The following is an 18,554-nucleotide window of genomic DNA, read 5'->3' on the forward strand; positions in this document are numbered from 1 at the left end:
AAAACAAGGAGGTGGTTGGTGACAGCCAGCATGGCTTCACTAAGGGGAAATCCTGCCTGACCAATTTGGTGGCCTTCTATGATGGGGCTACGAAACTGATGGACAGGGGCAGAGCAGCTGATGTCATCTACCTGGATTTGTGCAAAGCGTTCGATACTGTCCCACACGACATCCTTATCTCTAAATTGGAGAGACATCAATTTGATGGGTGGACCACTCGGTGGATAAAGAACTGGCTGGATGGCCGCACGCAAAGAGTTGTGGTCAATGGCTCGATGTCCAGCTGGAGACCGGTAATGAGTGGTAATCCTCAGGGATAGGTGTTGGGACCGGTCTTGTTCAACATCTTTGTCGGTGACATGGACAGTGGGATTGAGTGCACCCTCAGCAAGTTTGCCGATGACACCAAGCTGTGTGGTTCAGTTGACACGCTGGAGGGAAGGGATGCCATCCAGAGGGACCTTGACGCGCTTGTGAGGTGGGCTGATGCCGGTCTTATGAAGTTTAACCATGCCAAGTGCAAGGTCCTGCACCTGGGTCGGAGCAATCCCAGGCACAGCTACAGGTTGGGCAGAGAAGAGATTCAGAGCAGCCCTGCAGAGAAGGACTTGAGGGTGTTGGTCAATGAGAAAATGAACATGAGCCGGCTTCAGTGTGTGCTCGCAGCCCAGAAGGCCAACCGTATCCTGGGCTGCATCAAGAGGAGCGTGACCAGCAGGTAGAAGGAGGTGATCCTGCCCCTCTACTCTGCTCTCGTAAGACCTCACTTGGAGTATTGTGTACAGTTCTGGTGTCCTCAACATAAAAAGGACATGGAACTGTTGGAACAAGTCCAGAGGAGGGCCACGAGGATGATCAGGGGACTGGAGCACCTCCCGTATGAAGATAGGCTGAGAAAGTTGGGGCTGTTCAGCCTGGAGAAGAGAAGGCTGCGTGGAGACCTCATAGCAGCCTTCCAGTGTCTGAAGGGGGCCTACAAGGATGCTGGGGATGGACTCTTCATCAGGGACTGTAGTGACAGGACAAGGGGTAACGGGTTCAAACTTAAACAGGGGAAGTTTAGATTGGATCTAAGGAAGAAATTCTTTACTGAGAGGGTGTTGAGGCACTGGAACGGGTTGCCCAGGGAGGCTGTCAGTGCTCCATCCTTGGCAGTGTTCAAGGCCAGGTTGGATGAGGCCTTGGGTGACATGGTTTAGTGTGTGAGGTGTCCCTGCCCATGGCAGGGAGGTTGAAACTAGATGATCTTAAGGTCCTTTCCAACCTTAACTATTCTATGATTCTATGAGGTTACTTGGCTTTTCTTGTGAAGATGATAAATGAGATGAAGACATAAAAGAGTAGGAAAGGGACTAAAACTCCTATCCAGAAGCCATATTGGTGCAAAACAGCAGGTGGATCACTAGGTCTTCCCAGAGAGTTTTTCAGCCTTAGTGCTGGGTGATGGTTAGAGGTGACAGACCCCTTGCTGTTGACATTAAGCTTACCAGAAAGACGTCAGTAGATGTTATGACTGGCAATTAAGCAGCCTGAAGACTGTGTACAGAGGAATTTGTTACCCAGCTTTCTGTGTGTCCATGGAATAAACCAAAGAGGTATGGGGAAAAAAGTGGCAGTACAGCATATAATATGTATGGTCAAATAAGCAGCTTCCCTGAAGCAGTTAAAAATCTCCAGATTTTTTTCTAGCATGGAATTTTAGCCTCAATTTTGGGAAGAAAAAAGTAAGAACATGCTCTTGCATGCACTGTAGGTGGAATAAGATATAAAAAGCTAGAATGGTAAGAGCAGACAGGTACATAGGGCAGATTTCAGTTGGAAAAAACATAGGTTTTGCCTATTCATCTTCCTGTGGAATATCAACACATGTACAGCACACCTTCATCTGAGACATAAAACGAAGTTTTTCATAAGGGTGGCTTAAAGGACATATGACTTGCTAAATATTGAGAGCATATATAATGTGCAGCCTGGTGCCAAGCAGCAAAATGTCTAGCAAAACCACAGGCATTGCTAATTTGTGGAAGGGAGTATAACTGTTTCTAACAACTGAAGTAACTCTGCTGTCTCTGTTGCAAGCTTTCAGAAGATAAAGGTTAAAGGATATTGTGATTACAGAGGCCCAGAAGACTTTATTTTTTTCCTTTTCTGGAGTGGGTATTGCCAGGGGTTTCTGCCCACACATCAAGGGGATGATTCTTTTGGCTGAAGTGTTTGTAGCCACCCACAAATTGCTTATATAAGGTTGCCAATGATGGCTTTATAACAACATCATTCTGGATTTATGCTATGACACAAATTACTAGAAGAGTGTTGAAACTTACAGAAAACCGTAGGCCACATCCTCTGCCTTTTCTGCCCATACATAGTTATTGCTTTTTTCCCAGCAATGACAGGTATCGTGGGCAATGTTTAGATTGGGGTATTTTGGGTTTCCTAGAGGCACAATATTGAAGTAAGTCAACTGGTTTATGAAACTAATTAAAGAATTAGAAGGTAACTAATTCTGATTTATGTCACCTTTGTAATTGTGCTACAGTATTTATCAGAGAGCACAGTTATAAATTATGCGGTTGATGGTCCAGTTTCTAAAAATGGCTGGATAAGGTGGCTCAGGCTTGCTTCTTGAAATGCTCTTGCTTGCTTAGGAACACAAACATAGAACCAAACCAGATTTGAAAAATTAAGAAAAATTAATATTAATGGGAAAATGTTCTTTTCAGGAAATTTGCTCTCAGTTGTTTTTAAATGTTCCGCTATTAAGAACTGAAGCCTAGTGAAGGAAAACCAAGGCAGGGAAGAAACAAGAAGTTACTGAATTATGCACAAAGTTGGTGAAAATTTTAAATGGGCTGTAATCAAGGGAACACACAAAATAAGCCAGGACTGGACCAGGTCACAGATGTTGGTTTTTTTTCCTTTGGCACACAAGCTAGTGAAGAGTTGTGTGAGCCCTCAGTGAGCATGTGTATTGACATGAACATCAAAATGTGGAGTCTGGTCATCTTAATCAGCCTTCTGGAAAGTGGCAGGAGAGAAATGGCTGCTCTTTCCCCACAAAGACTCTGGACCCTTACTTTCTGGTGAGAAAACAAAATTCCTCATGTTTCAAGACCTTATTACAAGCGATCTGCTAACATATATGTGAAGACACAAAGAACTTTCTAAAACTGCTTTTGAAAAAACAAATAATTTGTCTGATGATCAAGAAGCAAGATAGTAATATAAATGAAGAAAAAAAAAACCCAAAACCACCAGAGATAAGAGGAAAAGTAATATTACTGTAGAGCCTTCCACTCTCACAAGTGAAGTAACCCAAGGTTAACTCTAAACTTGTTCTAGTTTCTAGGTTTTTATGAAGCCTGGGGGAGACAGGGAACACCTTCTGAAGTGTCACCTGCAATCCCCTTTTTCCCCTTCTACACATACATGGTTATTACAGGTATCGTTTTTTTAATTTCTCTGAACTCTCTCTGACAAAGGCCCACAGGTATTTCAACTATAAACCAGGCTCTTTAAACTACTTCCTAGATATTGTCATCCACTTTTGCTTATTTAACAGAGTTCAAATGAATTTTGACAAACGCCTTTCTTCAAGAGGCAATGCAGTAAAGACCTTTAATGACAGAACTATGTGTCATCTTTGCCTATAAGCATAAATTTGCACAGCGGGCAGTACAGTGAAAACAGCTTATCATCAACTCATCACATCTCATCATTGTTAGAATGAAATGCAAATGGAAAAGAACATCATTTCAGTCATGGTTGTGAAAATTAGCATCTATGATTTTAGCAGTGGTTTATTGATTATGCACTCAAAATTTCAGTGGGAAAGAAAAGAATATAAAACTTGCTATTTTCAGAACTCTACCAGTCTTTAACTTTGAAATAAAATTAAACCCCTCAACTTTCCTTACTCAAGGATAAATCCTAGTTAATATCCATTAACACTGAGCAATCTCTTCGCTGCAGATCTTGTCCTGCAGAAGATCTAATTATGTCTTGATTCTTTTTTTTTGGTGTTCAGGTTTGCTTTACCTATTTTCTATTTTCTTTTTTTTAACAAGTGTTCGCCATTGGAGACTCACAAGCCACTGTTTAAGAAAAAAATTGCTTACAACATATGTCTGCATTACAGGCTCCAAAAAGTTAGGCAAGCAATAAACTTTACTCAGATGACAAACCCCACTGAAGTCAAGCGGGTCACTGCTAATTAATTAAGTGTTTTCAGAATCAGGATCAGGCCCCCTGTGAAGAATATATAAAAAAGGGAAATCCTGGCGTCAAGTCTATGGCAAAAAATGTGTGTTGATGTACGTGAAGGCAGGGTTTCATTTAAAGCTTATGAAAAGGAAAATTATTGGAATAAAATAGTACTAGGGAACAAAGTTGCACACTAAAATATTTCCTCCTATTGGATTTACCACTGTGTCCTCATAACCCTGAAAAGAAATAATAGTTTATCATCTAAGTAAGTGAATATTGATTTAATTAGAAGCTTGGACATATTTTTGCCTAAACAAAATGCACAGGCATTGACCCTGAGTTGTCTTACACACCAGAAGTAAGATGAATTCAAGCACCAAGCACATTTGGAAGCAGAATAAGGAAACAAAAACGTCTCAAACCTTTAGCATAAACATAGATCAGCTGTCATGTAGAATAATGACACAAGACTTCCTTCAGTCAAGCCAGAAAAAATGGCACGAAGTCATCTTTGCTTCAGCTTGAAGTAAAGCCAAGAATCATCAAGCAGTTCTCAAGTTTGCTGTGTCTGTAGGAGTCTGAGAGAGAGAGAAGGGAATAGACTCTGCCCAGCACTTTACCTCCTGTGAAGTGGACAAGACAATGTGGTGATATTTTACAGATTATTTGCACCTTCCATTGTCATCTGCACCTGGTCAAATGTGTAAAACAGTATGAAGTGGAGTGGAGAATAGCTACAAAATGCTTTAAGGGTGTTTTATTTGTACGGTGCCAGGATATGGTGCTGCTTGAAGCATATACAGAAAAGAAGAATTGATGCTGAATAATTTCTTAGAATGCTTTTTTTTTTTTTTTTATCATCTTTGTATATTTGCTTCCTACCACTCCCCACATACACTTATCTGTAATGTCATGAGGGCCAAAGGGGCTAACATCCAGCTGATTTTAGGGGTCTTTCTTTCATTCTCTGAGTCAACTGTTCTCCTCCCCAGCTCTCTTAAGGAGTGGTGGTGCAGACTGCACAAACTCATAGCTGAAACACATCTAGGAAAAGCATCCTTCCCCCCACTTGCTATAGTACTCTTCTGCTTTGCAACTAAAACACCAACAGTGCATGAGACACGTGCTCTCCCTGCAGTGAGCTGATTCCAGCCATCAGCATGACCACAAACCTCAGGGCCAGGTGCAAGATCTAGTTTGCTTGACCTCACCTGCCCACAAATAACACTTCAGCTCAGGACAGCTACACCATATAGACCAAGTCATGTCTAGTCTGACTCGAAAAAAAAGGGGCAGCTGCAGACTGAAAGGAAGCACAGAGAGGGAGCTGCCTCTTGAAGGATGCCCTGATGGAAGGTGCACAGGGTCTGATGTGATAGAAAGTCACTTAAGGTCCTGGATAGACAGGTAGATTAGATTAGATGGGCTTGAAATAGAGAGGTTAGCCCATCACTTGGCTGAATTTCTTCAATATTAAGCATGGTATTTTTAAGCATTAGGACTTTTCCTTTATAGTTCAGCCACTTGGGTCCTCAGCTGATGTACAAGGTATAAATGTAGAGTTCCATGGCAGTACGTGCAGCTATAATAATAAACATTGGCAAAGTATCAGAATCCTTCCACAACATTTTCTGAAAGTGTTTCTCCCACATTTCTCTCTCCATTTTGTCTGAGGTGACACTGGGTGTAGATTTCTTTTTCCCAACAATGAATGTTTATTTCTATAGTTTACATACAATGCATTCAGTAGCTATATGCATATCCATGCATATGCAAAAGCTGCCAGATATGCTAAGAAGTTATTAGCAAGACTGCAGCACTACAGAAATCCTGCTATACAGCAACATTATTATTTCATGGCATAGTATCAACATTTTCATATCAGATGCCAAGAGTTGTAAGATGCTACTTTTTGTCTGAGTAGCACCGAATGCATCTGCACAAGTTCCTTAAGCATCACAGTAATAAATAAAATAAATGCGTTGCACATAGAGAACTGGCAGTTGGATACTGAAAATCTGTATTATTCCTGCACTGGTCATTGATTTGCCCACCACTACTAGAGGCTTTATATAGGGAGAACAAATTGCCTCGTGAAGGGTTTTAACACCAGTCTTGCATTGTATTCCTTAATCCTTATCAAAAGGCATAACTGGATATTGATATTCTTCACATTAGAAAGTAATAAACCCAAAAGGATTAAAAAAAAAATCTTGGTGAAACAGTTGAATTAATGCACAGAAGTTCATACAATTGTGATAGAGACAACTGGTCACTGTGGTTAAGAATCAGTTACTTAAACAGATCCTTATGGTGTTCTCTTTGAGGGCCTAGGGTTGCAAAACTGATTTTCGCTCAACACGCCAGGCCACATAGCTCTCCCATAGGTCACGTGCCAGCCCTGTATGGATGTGTTGGAGACACTGAGACATCTAAGGTGCCTAAAAGCAAGGTGAGGTAGCCCAAAACCTCCACAGTGACAACGGCATCCTGCTTTGCAAGTATGAGGAGGTACCTGTGCAGAGCAGGGCAGCCAGGAAGTGATCTAGGGAAGCCACTTGTGAAATCCTGTAACTTCTGGTAGGAGGTAAGGGCCTGTGCCCCATGTTACCCCATTCTGTATTAAGCAACTTATGTATTTGTGTTGCTTCCACGTTTTGAAACATGCTACAACAAGCTAAGATTTCTATTCTGTGCAACATGGGGCTGCCTCCCTCCATGCCCTTTTTGTGAATAGCACATTCAGCAAGAGCGTTCTCATGGAAAGCTTACAAAATGTTTTGCAAAAGTGGGACTGCCGTAGGTGAATTGTTTCAAAGCACATTACTGAGGCAGAAAGACATCCTGAGCCACTTCACCAACGCCTTTCCATTTTTGTGAACAGTTACAATAAGATAAAGTCAGCACAGCAAAGTCAGTGGGTTTGACACTCAGTCAAGTGGTTAGACTTTTTATCTCTCTTTTACACGTATGGTGAATCAAATCCATGACATGATATATACATACATATATATACACACACACACATATATATATGAGAAGCCACAATGCCATAACATGGAGTGCATTCACGAATTAATAACTAGCTGTGTAGAAAAAAACTTAAAAAACTGAAATCAGCCTATTAAAGAAGATCTTATTTTGGAAGAGGAGAGTAACCAAAACTGGCTTTTTAAAATATTAAACAGACAGGAAAATAAAGCTCATCCACAGTCTCTCCTGGTCATTTCTTGCTTAACCTGTAGTGTAATTGGAGATTAATTATAGTACTTCTTTGTCATTAAGAGGCAGTATTATGATCGAACAGAAGAAAATACATACCATACAAACCAGTGAAATGATTAAGAAGAAATCTGTGCAAAAATGGATTCAAGATTGTTTCAAATCCATGGAAAAATACTAATTTTAATTTTTAGAGTCTAAAACTGCAAGTACAATACACAGAAGCCAATGCTGTGTAAAAAGAGAAGACATTCCTGCTGGAATAGTGTCTGCAACAATCTCTCAGGATCCAGAAGTCACTAAGTGAGGTGTATTTCCAAACAATGAGAAGACGGGTCTGTAAACTAGGAGACACTGAGTTACTGAAAACACAGATATACTATAAAGCTTTTCTAATCTCTTAGTTAAATTTTTAGCATTGATGAATTGAAGTAGAGGCGGATACTGAAGTGCTCAGGTCTAGCAGTAGCCATTTCTCTTCAGGCTTGCAATACACTTACAAAAGTCATTTTGCACCAAATCCAGGGTCTGAAAATCGATTTCTAGCACAGGACACATCCTTATGCATCTTGCAAAACTCTCACTCTCTTTCTTGCAATTCCAGAGTATGGAAAGTGTCCAGTGTAGCCCATTGGCAATTTATTCAGAATATTTCTTTCAGGCTAAAAGTATAACCATTCCCAGAAAAGTCAAGATGACAAACACTGATTGCCAAGTACCCTCTCCTCCTTTGGTTATGGTGATGCAAAAGCAAATTAATTAATATAAGGAGCAAATTTAATAGCATTTATAATTCCTTACCAATTCTCACACTGTTTCTTGGGACATCATCAGTTTATCATAGATGAAAGGGAGCAAAGGAATTTTTGTGAGCCCCTTTGTTAAAAGACTGATGCAGAACACATGACAATAGACAAAGTCTAGGATTCTTTAGTACAGCTATAGCAGTTTCACAGTGATGATTCCTTGAAATGGATCATTACTATTATAAAGTGAGTATATACACGTGGATTCCTGATACTATAGCACTGAGGCACTTGCTAGAACATCAGAAAATCCTGAAGCTAGGATTCAAAAAGAAATCCTCCTTTAAAAACTGTTATTTTTCATTGACAATAAGAACTCAACATTCTTACCTTTGGCTTTTGACTTTTCTCCTTATCAGATACATTGGACGGTTTTCTCTTCAACATTTTTAATTCACTTTTATCCAGCTGAAATGCAACTGCTACTACCTTGTAACCAAACTAAGTACAACAAAGCGTACTACACGAGCATACATTGGTTATGCACTTCCTTATTCTATCAGGATGTGACTTCACGCAGCTGCTTTGCAGCATGGGTGAGTGAGCTGAAATCTTTGCTTGTGGAGAGAGTGAGGAAGGAAGGGAGGAAATTATAGGGAAAAGAAAGAGAGCTGTGCACTAAGGAGATAAATTGAAAATGAGGACAGGGTTCGGAGCGAGAAATGCTTTAAAACTTGTCTCCTTCTGATGACACCACCATGAGGCATCAGTAAGACTTCAGACAACCCCAAGACAATTGTCCTCTTTTCCTCTCTCATTTTCCCCCACTAAGCCTTGTGGCACTAACTGTACCCTTTGTTTCAACATGAACGTGAAGGTGTGCTCCTGTTCAGAGGACCAAGGGATATTATTGCCCAGCAGATCTGCACTGGACTGTGGTATGTGGTCTAGCTGGTCCCTGACACCTCACTTTCTCTCTTAGCTTATAGTGATGCAATAAAAGCAATGAGATTAAAGGTCACTGGTGAGGAAGGGAAATTTTCTAAAGCTATGGTTTGCATGGTGGAATATTTTTTTGCCGCTCACCACAGAATTTGGACTCCCTGAAACAGTACTTTGTGCTCTATTGTCCTTGATTTGGTGACAAAATCATGGAGAGAAAAAGCAAGTCAAACAGAAGGCTCATAACAAAGAGACAGAGGTCCTTTATACCCTCTTGAAAAACAGCCCAGAGGCTAAATGAAAGTGGAGGTATTAAGACAGCTTTGAATTTCCACTTCATTTTGCTTGATATTATTTGCCAAATTCAAACAAAAAAAAGTCTTGAGAATCCTAAGTACAACTTATTTACTGTGGATCATAGCCCATGAAACCAAAAATGATGAACAATTCCCCATTTTTTGCTGAAAATTGGAGGCAAATTCTCAATTTCACGTCCCAAGCTTTGAAGGCACCCACAGAGCTTCAATTAAATCTTAATTTAACATTACACAAATGAAAGAGAAATCTATTTCTAAGTAAGTTGCAAAAAAATGTTCCAGAGTAAGTGTCAAAAAAACAGCCTTGGTGATTTTTTTTCATTTTGTTTTTTAAACTTTTGGTGACATTTTTTCAGAATTATTTTTCTTCAAGCAAATCTATTCTAAGCAACTTTTGCTCCCAAGTTTTGCATAGATGAAAGGTCTTTTAAAAAAGGAAGCCACTGTGGAGGTCTTTTGCACCAAATAAAAATCCCGAAGTCTTTGTGAATCCACATACTCACTACACAGACCTTTCTTTCTCTGTGTCATTCCTTTAATGTTAGATCTGGCTGAACTCCCAGTTCAAGGAAAGCTAAAACAAGAAACCACCCAGGCCGAAAACCAAAAGAACCGATGGTTGAAAGGTGGCAAGAAATGCACAGGTTTTATTTTTTACAATTGCCTTTCCCGGTCCCATAAACACTTCTAACTTTTTGAAGCACGCATGAGGATACAATGAGTGATAGGCAAGTAGTCTCTTGGCTGAACTGTTTTCACCTTCCTCTATCATAGGAATACTCCAGGTGGGGTTAAGTTACTACTCATCAGATTGATTCCCCTTTCAATTTGCTATTTGGACTTTAATTTAACTGTTCAAGAAAAGTTTTGGAGGCCTACATAGATTCTGATGGATGGGTGACTGAATGGACTGAGACTTACTGAAGAAAGGATAAGTATTATATGCTAATGGTATAATGAGGTTTTCCTTTCCAGACCTTCTAAGGATTGGCTTGATAAGAAGGGGTGGAGGAACTGGGGTTAAAGTGCTGAAATCCTTTGAAATATAATGCAAGAATGTTCTGTAGGTTATTTAATTGCAGTGGAGAACACGTTGAAACTCAACCCTTTAACCAAGAGGTTTTGCTTCACATTTTAATGAGAAGTACACTCATCTAGAACAGAGCTGAATTTCTTATTGGCATTATCAATAACAAAATATCAGAGTTCATAAAAACTGGTTTATTAATAATAAAAACTAATTAATAATAATGGTGAACTCTGAGAGATATGTTTCTTTTCCATATCTGATAACACCATCTGAAATGTCCATTTAAGTTTTTAACCATAAAGAGGTTTTACCATGGATATTTAATCAGTCTCAGCAACTCAGTAGGGCCATATGTTGCTATAAAAGTTATATGCATGTTTAATGGTAATTAAACCTGATTATTTATCTACATAGATGTACATAGCATTATATTGTTTTTCTTTTTAATCTGATCCAAACATATTAAGTCAGACTCTGTGATGATTAGACTGTGATTTCCTGTCTCAGGTCACTGTTAAGATCTTTATGATTAATAAAATGGGAACTCATCTGAAGAGTAATATATGAGCTTCCTTTCTGTAGAATATTTATTGTTAAACAGGGAGAAAGGCTATTTCTCTTACATACAGAGATGTAGTACCCACCCATATCTATTTCCTTTCCTCATCCGCATATCAGAAAAATTATAGCAGCTTGAAAGCTGACCTGATTATGTTCTTGCCCTTGAAAGGCTGACCCACACTAGTTTTTAAAAGTAACAAAGTGAAGAAAATCAAACATATATAACATTAAGTTCATTTAATTTAGTTAACCAATGCATTTCAAAAGGAGCAGTTTTGAATTAAAAATTAATAATAAGCTTGGTGCTTATATCCTCTGTATTTAAAGTAATTTTTCAAAAGGGAATGAATATCTATGTAAAATTAAAAGGAAAATTCTCATACTTAGTTTTCTGTTGGATATGACTGCATGTGACTTATTCACTTTCCTTGCTGGTCTTTGAACCTAATCCAAACCCCAGTGAAATCAATAGATGTTTTACAGGTGAATTTTATGGGGCTTGGGTTGACTCCTCCATCCTGAAATACCCAGGCAATGTCATTCTTCTCTCTGAGAATTCTGATGGGGAAAAAGGCTATCCAGTTAAAAATAATTAAGATAACCCCATGAGAATGATTCCCCCATCATTATATTTATAAAAGGCAACATACTTTATAGCTTATTATTATTATTATTCAGTTTTAATTAAAGGACCATGATGAATGGTCCTGGATATTCAAGTATTTATATGCATCCTTCCCACATGATATCAAGTGCCGCAACAGTTCCATATCCCCTCAATGGCTCCATCCAGTTACCTTGCCTTGAAAGGGCAGATTATTTCCAATCTAAATTGTAAGTGTAAACTTGTCCTTTCAGTACTTGATTATTCTGATAAAACTAAAAAGTAGAGTTCAAAGTAGATTGAAGAGTTTAGCATACTGGCCACCTGTTAAAATGGCAAATTAAATGAGGCTTTTTTCATATTAGCAAATTGTTTTTCATTGTTCAACAGACAAATCTGGTCCAAGTTTAACCAGAGACTCAGGGATACCTTGGGGCTGCACATGGCTTTCCCAAATGCTAAACAATCCCAGAGTGTGTTAGTCTGTTTATTTTAATTAATATAAGACTTGTATTTTGCACAAGAAAGGAATCATGCTTCATCCTCTGGTTTTATGGCCATGCCTCTCCCTGTATGATCTAGCTCCCTTAGATATTGCAGAAATCTCAGAATAGCAAGTGGAGCTGAATGAATAATTTGCAGTGAATAATTTACTTAACAAATTTAATCTGTGCTTCCTCAAGGAATGTTCACGAGCAGAAGAAAATTTCCTCAGATGTATTAATTATGGGCCAGAACATAGCTAGATACTTGCCTCTCCTGGTCTAATCTAATCAAGGGCCAGCCTCAGTTACAGTCACTGCTACTTCTCAGTAGAGCTCACTCCATACACTGCCATGGCATAGACTACAGAAACTAAAAAGAACAAGTGTGAAAAAGTGAAGTTAAGCCATCCCTCCTCTGCCAACAATCCATGGAAGAAACCAGATGTTGCAGGCTAAGCTGTCTTTATAACTATTTAAACAAAACACTGGGTTTTAATTTTAGCTCCAAAGATTGAGGGTATGATTTTCCATTGGTATGCTGGGGAATAGAGCTGGATACTTAAGGTCTTATCTTCAAAACTCCCACACTCACCACTGAGAGCATTCAGAAATTACTACTGAAAACTGGTCCAAAATGCTTAGGGTCTTCATGTAACTGTGTGTAATTTCCTGTTGAATAGGCTCCTGGGTGCTTTTCATCAGGAATAAAAATGAAGAAGCTACAGAAACTCAGAGTCTTCAAGAGACAAAATGGGATTAAAGAATATTTTAAGGTTACACCCTTGATTTGGCAATTGTGTTGACCCTGTATTAAGAAGATTCCTATTCCATATAAAGTATAATTGCTATGAAACCTGCAGAAACTGGCTATTCAGCAAAGCTAATAACTAACATCTGAAGTTGGCTTCAAAAACTTGATCTTTGCTAAACAATTTATATTGGAGGGACTTTTAATGCTTCACATCCACTGAAATAGCATGAGGGAACAAGTGGAGTCTCAGCATGTTTAAGCAACTGTCAGGGTGCAGAGAGGCAGGAATAGCTTCATCATGCCAAATCCCAGGAATTCTGAATTTGGCCTTTCTCAGACTATTTGGCTTCCTTCTTATCCTGAAAAAATATGTTTGTGATTTTTCCTTCTGTTATGCTAATCCTTTGCCACTAAGGTCAATAGAGTCAGAAAGAAATATGGCAGGGACAGGTTATAGAGAATCACTACTAGAGCTCCTACTGAATTTAAAGGTATCTGGTACAAAAAGCTGTTGCAAGTGTCTTATTGCCAGGCCCTCAGACTGTGTCCTTGGCACGCTTCCAACACTGCTTGGCCAAAAGGAAAATGAAATACCAAGAACTTATCTCAAACTTTGAACCCAGCACATTCTCTTGAACATTAGCAGTAGATGAACAGATCAGTCATACCTACACTATGTCAGGTTCACACTAACACTAATAAAAATCTATCCTATTGTGACAGAAGGATTCTCAAGGAGATTGGCTTTCACCTATTCAACAAATCCCTTTCTTATTACCTTGAAGAGTAAAAGCCAAAGTTGTATCTGTATCTTCTAGATATTCCTGTTCGGAAAACTTGAAGTCAGCAAGGTTGGTGTCTTTTAAAACACAGCCACAGGCTTATCCAGCATCTGTGTAATAATTTCCAGCAGAAATATGTGCATCACTTGTGGTTTTCCTGTTCAGTTTATTGTAAGCAGAACACACTTCACTGTCTGTGATGAGTAACACAAAGTAACTAGCAGGACGATGCTGCTGTGGGTTCAGGCATGTAAGTGAACAACACGCAGTTTCTGAGAGTGAATGTTAAAATGTACCTCAAAGCTACATTGCAATGTTCATGCCTAGAACATCTCAATGGATTCTGTTAGTGAACACCGCCATTACTAATCATTTACAAGGACATTTTATCCTGTGTAATTTGCAGGTTTATATGACTGGTTTTTTATAGTTATCCAGCTGAAACAGCCTGCCAGAAATGCATTCATATATAAAGAGTGACAGTTGCCTCTTACATCTATTCAGGAAGCTCAAAAATGAGATTTTCAATAAAGGGAGCTGATATAAAAATAAATTTAGGCTCTCTGTTTTAATCTCATACACAGAACATGACATGCTTCATTCAGCATTTAGAATAGCATCTTAGTGCATAAGCACTGGCAGTGCAGCAGGTTTTTTTTTAAGGTGTGTACATGATGTCTGCCAGCCTATCTCTGATTAGAACCAAGATCAACAGAAGTAAATTCTGGTTAACTCTAATATGCAGCCTGCTGTCAGGAAACTCTTTGTAGTTTGAACCATCTTTTACCGGTAAACATCTCCTGCTGAATTTCTTCACTGACATCAGAGTGTCAAGTCGCTGTACCATCACAGCAGTACTAATGCTAACATGAAAAAGAATAAAGTGTGGTACACTGCATATTCCCTTGCAGAGCTTCAATTGCATTTTGCTTCTAGAGGAAAATACTATTCTTCCTTTCTCCTTGAACGTGGTTTCAAGCGGGTGAAAATCATAATTTGGGAGTGACAGAGAGGGACAAGATGGCCTTATTTGTAATTGGTTTTAAAACTCTACCCATCTAACTGATGTGATACTTGATTGACAGCCAGAGAAAATGCAAAAATGCTTCATCATCAAGAATAGGCAACTGGTTTGAATCTCACATTTTCTTTTCTTTTCTTAAAACACTCTGTACCAAATCTGTGGGCTTATCTGTTGTAATACTGAACTCAGGTGCTAACATTCATGGCAATACCTTCAAAATAAAGCAGGATGTGTGTCAGATTATCTCCATCAGCAGTCCTGCCAAATAACACATGCTGGGAAAGAGAAGTTGATTTGGTTTCATGCTCCATTCCAGGCCTGAACCTCACTGCAGGGAGGTCTGGCTCCTGCTCTGTGTATCTGTCTGGTAGGTGTAGGTGGTTACCCCAATCCATCAGCCACTTGCTCCAGGGCAGAGGTGACAGAGGGTGCGCAAGCTGCAGCCATGCTGAGCTTCTCATAAAGAAGAGGAGACACTTTTCCTGCTCGATTTCAGCATTGATTTCAACACTGAGGAGGACTGGCCAAATGATCGCTGCACCCTGTGCCAATCATGGTTAATGCCAGACTTGCCTCACTCGGGGTTTCATGGGATGCTTCAGCTGTGGCTGAATGGTCACAATTGAGTAAACTGACCCTGATCAGGAGCCACACTAACACGGTGGGAATTTGCTCTTAGCCCATCAGCAAGATGAAGTAAAGCACAGCCACATAAATTTATTTCATTAAGAATTTAAGACAGGCTCAGGCTGTGGGCTAAAAGCACTCACAGGGACAGTCATGGTATTCAGTAGGTATAAGATAATTACTTACATTTCTGTAACTCTCAGTCTGGGAGAGAGAGGCTAACGGAAAGCAGAGGCTGTCTCCAAAACTGTGCTGTATGGGAAAAGAGGTGGATGTTTTGCCTCTTCACAAATACCCCAATTTTCTTGCAGATTCCCGCTACCAATTTTGATCTTCTTTTCATTGTGTTATTGAACTCCTTCCCCTCTCACCTTTCCACAAAGTGTATGAGGTTCTGACTCGCACCATACGTACCACTTTAGAGAATCATTTTTACCTCCTACCATCACCTATCTGATCCTTTTACTTCTTTTATAACATGTATTATTTTGTGTGTTTTCAGTCTCCTTTGCCTTGCTGCTACCGCAGAAAGCAAAGGTTGGTGAAAAGGCAACAAAACTTTCCCTCCAACAGCTCCATGGTCTGCTAAATGTTCTACTGAGCTATAGACTGGAGAGGAATTTCACTCCAGAAGCAGCACAACCCTGAAAGCTCTGTATAGGCCTGTTCGTTTATAGCAAGTAGGTTTTTTAATATATGTACAAACTGTGAAGAGAAATGTTAATAGTGTACTTCTTTAGTTTGGGAGGCGAAAGTTCACAAGAATCTTTGAAATATCTTTGGGTTCAAACACCCCTATAAACCAAAATAATAATACCTAAACCCGTAAAAATTAGCACAGTCACATACCATACACACACAAACTCATTAGATTAAGAAAACAAAACTTTAAAACCAAGGGAATGCAGAATTAATACTATATGTGATACCTGAATTTCACCCTATATTTTATGATGCAGTTGTAGTGATGCAGCTCTAATATTTACCACAGTTTCTCTATTGTATATGTTTCTCATTCAGTGCAAAGGATGAATCTGAATAGGGGTGTCAGAGCCTTTAAAAATCTCTTTAAACTTCTCTTCTCATGCTCAAGCTGGTATGTGTATTCTTGCTTGTACAACAACTGTCTGGTGTGTAAAATAACATACTATCCTATATTGCAAATGAAGCCTGATGCAGACAAGTTAAGTGATTCGTCTCATATTGCACAAGACGTCCGTAGAAGTGTAGGGAATCAAATCTGCATTATCTACATCCTTATCACTGAGTTAAGGAAGCCATGCTGCTATGAAGAACTAGAATAAGGATTTAGTTTGTCATTATATTTCAGTGAAATGCCAAGAAATTGTCTTAAAACTTCTTTACTTTGCAGTTGATCATTGACTTGCAGTCAGCAGTTTTTGACCCTGTGGTTACATGTGCAGAAAATTTGAGTGAATATAGCTGCAAGCAAAGTTTTGGGAATTTGGCTTCAATCTTTCAGACTACAAATTCTGGATAATATCCTGCCTATCTTAAAATGGCCACCAGAATTAACTGAGTTTTCTCTTTTCAACCTGTTCACGTCTTGCTGTAGGATGTGAGCTGTTATCTGTATTTATTTGAGAACATGAACTATCTTGTGAGCTAGCGCGACAGCTAACACACTAGTCCCCTGTCGTAACTGACGTCACACATTGCTGTATTGCCATGTTGATTAGTTTTTAGGGGAGTTACGTTGAAGCGATGATGATCTGTGAGGAAGGAAATCTAGGTATTAAAATACCCACATAATCCAGATCTAAATATAGAAACCATCAAAATATCTGCAAAAGTTTCTGTCTCATGATCTTAAACTATCTGAACTCTTGATTTTTCCCACTTCCCACGTACGGTTTGTTGTAATTTCCTGTGGTATGCTGTCAAATGTAAGTTGTAGGTAGAAGTGAATGAGAAGTTTCAAGTCATTTAACCTAATTAATTTGGTCCTTTCACGAAAAATATTCAGCCAGATTTCTTCAAATGGATTGGAGTGTAAGCACTTCCAGCAAGAATTACGTTCAAGTTTCCAATTTGCTTTGCTTATATATTGGGGAAGGTGAACTTCTTCAATAAATTAAATGTCACAGAAAGGCAGTCCAAAAATGTCATTAGTATAGGTAAATTCCTTTGAAAATAAAAGAGAATACTGAGATACAAATAATTGTTCAGTTCTTTTTGAAAAGCCCTAGTCCTTGTCTTCTAATGATCTGTTCATTTACCTGAAGGTATTTAAACAGCAGAATTAGAGGTGTGTCCAATGTGTTTTACTCCCAATCTTATTTTTCAGGCCCTATTCTTGTTCATTTTACCCACAAGTACTTTTTCAAAGCTGGATGAAAACCTGATATTCAAATTAAATTTTCAGTTTCTAAAAACAAGTTTGAAATGATGCGAGACATACCCTGCTTTTGGAGAATGTCACAACATAAGTACTTCTGTAACTGGACTTTGAAACACCTTCATTATAATAATGGTGCAGCCCTGGAAATTTTAATGCCTTTCTGGCACTGCAAATCCTCACTTCCATTTATGCCATTGCTGAGCACAGGTATCATGTGACTTTTCCTTCATTTCTGTGTGAGGGAGCTGTAAACAGAACTAATTTCTCCTGATTTATGGAAGGCTTATTTCACAAATAGGCTTTACAGGAATGCTTTAAAGCATACAAAAAGGACTTACCAAAGAGAATAACTTGGTCAATCTACACTCACAAAACAAGCAAGCAAACATAATCAGCTCCTGAGCCAGCTCAGAATGTCCAGAAAATTAATGTTCTCCAAAAGAAAAGTCATTTGAATTAGCTACAGAAGAAGACAAGGAATATCAGGCTTTATTGTATGCACTGCTACCTACCACTTACGTATTCTTGTACCTTAAGGTCAGTAAGGATCCCAGGGTCATTCTGAGGTTGTGGCTTCTTTACCAAAGCCTTAGCCTCAAAACGCTTATCAAATTAGACATGTGGGTAGCACTTTAATTTCAGCTTCATCAGGGACACTGAAGAAATCTGAAGCTAAGCTTGCTTGTTCTTCTGAATAAAGATGAGCACACATAAAAGGTATACCGAGCTAATACAAGCACAGTGAAGATTAAACATTTTGACTACAAACAGGAAGCTTGTCACCAACTCAATAAGCACAAGATCAGGCTAAAGTTTAGGTTTCAAAAGTGAATCTATGCAGAAATAAAACTGCATTACTTTGTGTAAGGAGATAAATTGCACTTATAAGGTTGAA

General features: G+C 39.0%; 1 protein-coding gene across 1 annotated transcript in view; it reads right to left on the minus strand.

Moving 5' to 3' along the window:
* The window catches only part of SAMSN1 (SAM domain, SH3 domain and nuclear localization signals 1), a 38,031-nt gene extending 29,405 nt beyond the window's left edge, over positions 1–8,626 (minus strand). The window contains exon 1 of the mRNA XM_080613239.1: positions 8,565–8,626. Coding sequence (XP_080469365.1) covers positions 8,565–8,621 — 57 coding nt within the window. The 5' untranslated portion in view covers positions 8,622–8,626. The remainder of the gene's footprint in view (positions 1–8,564) is intronic.
* Between the last annotated feature and the right edge of the window lie 9,928 nt (positions 8,627–18,554).

The sequence above is a fragment of the Psittacula echo genome (assembly GCF_963264785.1).
Source record: "Psittacula echo genome assembly, chromosome: 3".
In the NCBI taxonomy this organism is placed as follows: domain Eukaryota; kingdom Metazoa; phylum Chordata; class Aves; order Psittaciformes; family Psittacidae; genus Psittacula; species Psittacula echo.